An 8238-nucleotide genomic window follows, 5' to 3' on the forward strand; every position below is an offset into this window, starting at 1 on the left:
TGGTGGTGAAAGCCTGATTGGCATGGGTTGAAGGGGAAATTTCTTCTTAGTTCTTCTTTGCCCTCTGAATCCTAGTTATATGAGCATTCTTGACATCAGGTTGTGAAAGATGAACATTTTGTGTAGAGCAGATGGACAGAAGGTGGGGACACTCATTGCCTAACCCCGTGGTTGGCAAACTGCGGCTCGAGAGCCACATGCAGCTCTTTGGCCCCTTGAGTATGGCTCTTCCACAAAATACCACATATGCCCGGACGTACAGTGCGATTGAAAGTTCGTGGCCCATGCGCAGAAGTCGGTTTTCGGCCTGGGCAAGTCTATTTTGAAGAAGTACTGTTGATATTTGGGTCTGTTGACTAATGAGTTTGCCGACCACTGGCCTAACCCTCAAATCTTCTCACCCAAGCCCTAAGTTAGCAGACCCTTATAGAGACTGTCTATGGCTACAGTATGAAGCTGCCTTTTGACTCATTGCTTAATTACTAAAGGGTTCTCTCCTTCAGTTGCTTGTCCCAAGAAGTCAAGGGTTCTTTAAACTGGTCACACAAACAGACATGAAGCACGGCCCAGCATAGTTCTCTTTCGATGATTCCCCCTATCCTCAGTGTTTCCTTCTCCCCCACCAGGTTGTCACAGCCAAACAGCTGTTACTCTTACTAGCTTACCTATTTAAGCAGGAGGGAAGTTATTAAACGATTTTTTAAAAAAGAGATGGGAATGTGTGTGGTACCTTTGAAAGATAGTAGGATCTGAACAGAAGGCTGCTTATTATGGGATGATAAGAGAGAGAGAAAGAGAGAGAGAGAGAGAGAGAGAGAGAGAGAGAGAGAGAGATTAATTGAGATTGATTGATTGATTCAGGGCTCAGAAAGATATTTGGGCTGGAGAGGTAAATTTGGGAATTGTTGGCATCTAAGTGATATTTAAAATAATGATATTGGATTAGACCACCAAGGATGGACATAGGTGGACAAAGGACCAAGGCCTGAGTCTAATATCAAAGAAGTTGAGAAGAGGAAAAAGCAATAACACAGACTGAAAAGGAATGGTGAGTTAGGAAAACCAAATTGGATGCACAAAAAGCCAAATAAGAAAGTAAAACAAGGGGGAAAGTAACCCATTATCTCAAGTGTTGCTGACAGATTAAATAAGATAATTACTCCACATTGACTCCTGAGTGGGCAGTATGGAGATTGTGGTGGTGAAAGCCTGATTGGCATGGGTTGAAGGAGAAAGTGTTGGAGACCAGGAGTTTCCTCCATAGGGAGGCAGAGAGATGAGTGTGACTGACAACAGAACTGGGAGTATAAGGCTATTTTTTAGGTGGGAGATGAAAATGATGTGAGGGATAGAAACACATCAAGAAGACAGAGCAGGTGGCATCTACAGTGATTGAGGTGTGAGGTGACAAGGGACTAAATGGGAATAATACCAAATAATGAATAGAAAGGGAAATCCAAGAGATTTTCCAAGAATGAAACACTTGGACTTGAGGACTTATTTTGTAAAGGGACTGATGGAGAAGAAAAATTCAGAAATGATTCTAAGACCTCCAGCTGTAAAGATTAGAGAGTGATGGCACTGGCTGAAATAAATACCAAAGGAAAATGATAAATTTTAGTTAGGATAAGGTCAGGTGAGGAGGTTAGAGAAAATAAATACCACTCATAACTGAGGTAAGAACTCCAAGTGGAGATGTCTCAAAAGTTTAAAATAAGATGTTTGCTTTCAAGAAGGGTGTAGGTGGATAAGTTTTTACCCATTTATTATGTTATCTTTATTAATTATGTGACCTGTAATAGCATCAATTATATTCTGCAGGCTCTGCTTGAGGAGAAGCAAAAAGAAGAAGATATAGAGAAAATAAAAAAATCATTTTCTCAGTTAATGCAAGAGGCTGCCACAAGAGCCAAGAAGGAAGTAAGGGGCTTTTAATTATATTTAAAATTCAAAATTTTACAGCTTAAGACTCAATACTACCTAAGTTTTGCCTGATGGACCTAGTTACTTAAATATCAGCTAATTGCATCAATGTACCAAATTTCAAATAAAAACCATCTCAGGATAGTAGCACCTACAATTTGAGGTGGAGTGGGACAGCAGCCGAGGGGAAATGGCAGAGTGATGTGTATACACACCTCCCACCTCCCATCCCGCCATATCAGGAAGCTGTAATGTCAGGGTATGCATTGGTGATGCTAAGCTTGACCACGTGGTTAAGTTAGTAAGATCAAATTTCTCCATTGTTACTTAATAAATAATTGGGGGAGATTCTTGAAAACCATGCAAGTATCCTTTTTCACCAAAATCTTTCATCCAGTGGTCTTGTCATTCATTGATAGTTCTTGCCAGAAATAAATGTTATATGGAGTGATTAAAATGCTAATATTCTATTCTTTCTATACATTTATAAGCTGTCATTTTTTCACTAAAGAAGAAGTGCCCTGCCCCTCTCTTTAATATCTGTGAATTTATTTTATATTACCATCAGTCTTTTTATTCTCAAACTAGAGGCCCAGTGCATGAGATTTATGCACTGGCGGGGGGGGGGGGGGGGGGGTACCTCAGCCCCACTTGTGCCCTCTCATAGTCTGGGACCCCTCGGGAGATAACCACCTGCTGGCTTAGGCACGCTCCCCAGGTGGCAGATGGCTCCCCTCCGCCCGGTTCCCACCCCACACTCTGCCCTTACCACCCCCCCACTGTCCTCATCGATTGGTGTACAATCCACCGCTGCTGGGCTTGCCAGCTGAACCCTGCTTCTGGCTGAGCGGCTCTCCTGCTGTGGGAGTGCACTGACCACCAGGGGGAAGTTCCTGCGTTGAGCGTCTGCCCCCTGGTGGTCAGTACGTGTCATAGCGACCGGTCATTTGCTATTTGGTCGATTTGCATATTATGCTTTTATTATATAGGATTGTCTCTCTAGCTTTCTTGCATAAGTAATGTTCCTCTCTCATCCTGTGCTTTCCCTGTCTCAGACCTGGAATCAGCCAATTTTTCAAGAAGCCTTGGTTGTAATTTTTAAGTTGACACTTTTGTCAGAGATAAGGTTTAGAAAAAGCAGAAATTTATAGTTTAATTTTTACTATAATATTTACATTAAAATCCTTGCCTACATATTTATAAAGACTTATCAATTAAATGATTAACGTAAATTATTGTAAAATAATACCTTTTTTTCTTAATGAGCTCCCATACACCTCCAGCTAATATAATATTGTATGCCAGCTGTATTTAATAAAAAATAAATTTGCCTGGCCAATTTGTTCAGTGGTTGAGCATTGACCTATGAACCAGGAGGTCACAGTTTGATTCCCAGTCAAGGCACATGCCTGGGTTGAGGGCTTGATCCCCAGTGGAGGGTGTGCAGGAGGTAGCCGATCAATGATTCTCTCTCATATCTCTCTTTCTCCCTTCCTCTCTAAAATCAATAAAAATATATTTTAAAAATAAATAAATTTAATAAATAAGAAAAGTTAGCTCCTATAGAAAATAGTTAGATATACTGTGTATTCCTTCACTGGGTGTTAACTATCATCATATATATGTGATGAAACTGTTTTTTTCAAAGTGCTCATGATATGAGACATCCTCTAATTGATTTCTAATTCTGAAATAAATTCACATTAGTTTTATGGTCAATGGAGGTTGTCTTTTGCATGAATCCTTTAATAATCTCTGTAATTTTTTCAAAAGTGTTGTGATCTCTATATTCAGTCCAAACCTTTCTGCAAACATGAGTATTCAGCTGCCTCCTAAAAATCTAGTTTCTCCCTACCTAAAGATCTTTCAGGCCTCTGTTCAACCTGTTAGGTCTTTTGAGGCAGACATTATGGAAATTTGCAAAAATGTAAAATAATCCCACTCTTCTCAAAATATTTTAGAAATTACTTACTTTTTAGAAAATATATTATTTGTACTAACCTGTAAAAACCTTAGTTATTGTTAGTTATGAAGGAATTAATAAGTAAATATTTTGAAATTTTCTGTTTTAATCTCTAATATGGTACATTTCAATAGAAAAAAATACACATCATAAACAAAAGATCTCTGTTTTTATTGTGTAAAAGGATCCTGGACCAAAATGCTTCATAAACACTGTCCTTTATCTTAGTCTCTTTCCTCCCACTCCATGATAAATTCTTGATTCTTTAATATATCATGTGCTTATTTGTCTTTTATGCCCTAAAAGTTACAACTTTATTTTTTATCAAAATTATTATTCTAAATGTGTATATTAGATATTATTAATTTTTATTTTAGAGCTGAATAGTTCATAAATATCTTAATTTACAGATTTTCAATACAAGAAAACAATATCATGTACAGATTTCTCAACTAACAGAAGAACTGTCAGTCCTTCAGATGGTATGTTAAAAGCCTGTATTGATATTTTCTTCTGAAATTGCTTACCTTAAAGGGCAAGAGACATAGTATTGGACCTAGTTCATTCAAAAGGTGCTTATTAAGACAAGATCTATGCTAGATGCTAGGAACAGAGAGGAAATCAAGATGAACATGTTATCTGAAGTCTTGGAACTTACAATCTAGCAGGAAAGATGGATGGCATTTATCACATCTACTCTGATTACCTGTCTTTGACAAAGAATGCACCTGGCATGAGTGAAGCAGCCACCCAGCTACAACTGCTACCACATGCTGGGTTCACATGGGAGACCAGGGAGAACGAAAAGGTATATATGAGAGTGAGAAGGAAGCTAGACAAGCTTCCCAAAGGAAGGAGTACCGAAGGATGAGTAGGCAAAGAGGGGTGAGGAAAAGAGTTCTTGTGTGGCTAGAGGTGGATTAAATAAATAAATTTAACTTGAAGATAGATGAAATGGAATTTAACAACCTTTCTTACAGGGGAATAAAGGTATAAGAATTTCTGAAGTTGGGAGGATATCTGATTGGTATTTAATCACCCCAGAGAGAAGGATCACATCTTCTCCACATTATGCAAACTCTAGTGTGCATAATGGGAACTTAGTCATGTGCATAGGTCCTGAGACCAATAGAACAACAAACAGTGTTACTTTTTGTCTGTTTAGTGTCATTTGTTTTAAGGATATAGAAACATTAGGTAAAATTAATGGGATGTAGTGTGGCAAATTAGTCATGTCTAATTCTTTGGGGTTTTTGTTTTGTTTTGGTTTTTTTCTCTTTCTATCGCTCTGCTATTTTGCTTATTCTCTTACATGGAGTGATTTAGCTTTCAAAGGATTAACAGCTTCGAGGAAGAAGGACCTGCCTTAGTCCAGGATTATTTAATGGATTGTAAACTCTGGAAGGACAAGAACATGTGTCCTTATATTTTCCCAAAAGAACATGTACTAGATAAGACCTGCAGGGATTTTAAAAATAACTGTTTGCTGTGTAATAACCAGAGCTCTGTCAACTCACTTTAGAGTAAAAAAAATTATAATTTCAGGTTATTTTCATACATGTTTCTTGGGCTTTACAGTGAAACAATTCTAATTCATAGGTAAGTGGCTTTTACTAAAAATATTAAATGTTATCTGATATCATGTTGATTCCATTAGGAAAACTGTACTGACTAATTGAAAGTGTTTACTATTGCCTATGAGTGTTTCTGTTACTATGAGGTTTTGTTTGTTTGTTTGTTCATTTTTTGCTTTCAGTTTTATATCTCACATATGAGTGAAATCATATGGTTTCTAACTTTTCCTGTCTGACTAATTTTGCTAGCATGATATTCTCAAGGTCCATCCATGTTGTTGCAAATGGCAGTATTTCATCTTTTCTTCTGGCTGAGTAGTAGTATTCCATTGTATATCTCACCCCAATAAATGTAATAAAAAGAAAGAAAAAGAGAAAAGTGTTTAAATTAAGCATTTATATTTTCTCAGGAAACTCAGGCTACAGATTAGGAAAAAATATTTGCAAAAGACACATCTGATAAAAGTCTCATCCAGAATATACAAAGAAGTCTTAAAATTCAACAATAAGAAAACAAATAATTCGACTGAAAAATGGACCAAAGACCTTAATAGACACCTCACTGAAAAAGATAAACAGATATAAAGTAAGCTTATGAGAAGTTGCTCCATATCATATGCCACCAGGAAAATGCAAACTAAAACAACAGTGTGATACCACTCATTACACCAAGTAGGTGCCAGATACACTTATTGGAATGGCCAAAATCCAGAACACCAACACTGGCAAAGGTGTGGAGCAACAGGAACCTTCATTCATTGCTGGTGGGAATGAAAAGTGGAACAGCCACTTTTGAAGGCAGTTTGGTGGTTTCTTACAAAACTGAAGATACCCCTACACATGATCCAACAATTTCACTCCTCTTTATGTACCCAAACAAGTTGAAAACTTATGTCCACACAAAAACCTGCACATGACTATTTATAGAAACTTTTTTCATAATTTCTAAAACTTGGAAGCACCAAGACATCATTTACTATGTGAATGGATAAATGAACTGTCTAGACAATGGAATATTATTTAACACTAAAAGGAAATGAGCTATCAAGCCATAGAAAGACATCGAGGAAACTTATATGCATACTAGAGGCCCAGTGCACGAAATTCGTGTATAGGTAGGGTCCCTAGTGGCTGCTGGCTGCCGGCTGGGGCCTCCCTTCCCCCGGCTGCCTGCCACCGCTGCCAGTCGGGGCCTCCCTTCGCACCCACCTTGGCCTGGCACTGCCCACTCACCTGCTCCACCATCCCACCATGGTCCTGTTCTCATCAGGGCCCTTTAGGGCCAGCAGCACCTCCGCTGCCACCCACTGCCAGCACCATGTCGCCAACGCCCGCCATGTTCTGCGCTGCCCCCTGGTGGTCAGCACACGTCTAACTTCCAGTTGGTCAAACTCCCGCCCATAGGGACAATTTGCATATTAGCCTTTTATTATATAGGATTACTGAGTGAAAGAACCTCAAATGAAAAGGCTGCATACATCCTGTATAATTCCAACTATTTGGCATTCTGGAGGTGAAATTATGGAGACAGTAAAAAGATCAGTGGTTATCAGAGATTGAGGAGAGAAAAATAAATAGGTGTAGGCATAGCATAGAGAATTTTTAGGAAAGTAAAACTACTCTGGCCCTAGCCGGTTTTGCTCAGTAGTTAGAGCATCGGCCCACATACTGAAGGCTAGCAGGCTCGATTCTGGTCAAGGGCATGTACCTCAGTTGCAGGCTCAAACCCTGGCCCCAGTCAGGGCACTTGCAGGGGTCAACCAATTGATGTGTCTCTCACATTGATGTTTCTCTCTGTCTCTACCCCTCCCTTCCACTCTCTCTAAAAATCAATAGAAAAAATAACCTCTGGTGAGGATTAACAACAACAACATAAACCAACTACTATGTATGGTGCTATAATGGTGGATACATGTCATTATAAATGTATCCAAACCCATAGCATGTACAACACTAAAAGCTAATTCTTGTGTAGCCTGCGGACTTTGGATGATAATGTTGTATCAGTGAAGGTTCATCATTTTAACAAATGTACCACTATATTGTGAGATGTTGATGATGGGGAGGTTATGCATGTATGGGGGGCAGGAATTCTAATGGAAATCTCTGTAACTTCTACTCAATTTTGCTGTGAATCTAAAATGTCTCTAAAAAATAGTGTCTTTAAAAAAATCACATAGGATGAATTATGAACATAGGAGAAATCCCAAGTTTCACACCATAAAACTATCTTTTTCATAGATTAGCAACTCACTATATGAATATATATGGAACATTAAAGTTTTATTTCTGATACACTTAGTCTATCTTAATAAAATATGATTAATGTAGATTACTCATCTGATTTGTAGCATAGGGTTAAAGGTCTTATTATAATCAGAGTTAATTAATTATGGGTCACAATTTAGAGGTTCATTTAAAAATTTTAAAATATATTGATAAAATTGATGATGAAGTTATAAAGATAATTGAATATTAATTAGCATTGTACTGTCAGCAAAGCAGGATCATCCAAAGCATCTACACTAATAAAAGAGAAACATGGTAATTGGCGTACGACTGCTACCCTTTTCATTGGCTAATCAGTGAGTATATGCAAATTAACTGTCAGCCAAGATGGCGACCCGCAGCTATGCACTGAAGCGAGCAGGGAGGCTTACTTGCTTCAGTCGACTCCAACTAACTTGCCGGCCTCTCAGCTGCAACTCTAAGCAACTATTACTATGTTGCAAATAAGAAACTAAACAAACCCCCAGAAACAACTTGTCAGTCAGCCCC

General features: G+C 38.4%; 1 protein-coding gene across 5 annotated transcripts in view; it reads left to right on the forward strand.

Moving 5' to 3' along the window:
• The window catches only part of SCLT1 (sodium channel and clathrin linker 1), a 108868-nt gene that overhangs the window by 58334 nt on the left and 42296 nt on the right, over nt 1–8238 (forward strand). For 4 of the 5 annotated variants that reach the window (XM_005877749.2, XM_005877746.2, XM_005877747.2 and 1 more), the window contains 2 exons: nt 1822–1920; nt 4297–4368. In XM_005877749.2, the coding sequence (XP_005877811.1) occupies nt 1822–1920; nt 4297–4368 (171 nt within the window). The remainder of the gene's footprint in view (nt 1–1821; nt 1921–4296; nt 4369–8238) is intronic. The other variant, XM_005877748.2, reaches the window with a different exon arrangement.

This window comes from Myotis brandtii, unplaced genomic scaffold (assembly GCF_000412655.1).
Source record: "Myotis brandtii unplaced genomic scaffold, ASM41265v1 scaffold53, whole genome shotgun sequence".
NCBI classification, from domain to species: domain Eukaryota; kingdom Metazoa; phylum Chordata; class Mammalia; order Chiroptera; family Vespertilionidae; genus Myotis; species Myotis brandtii.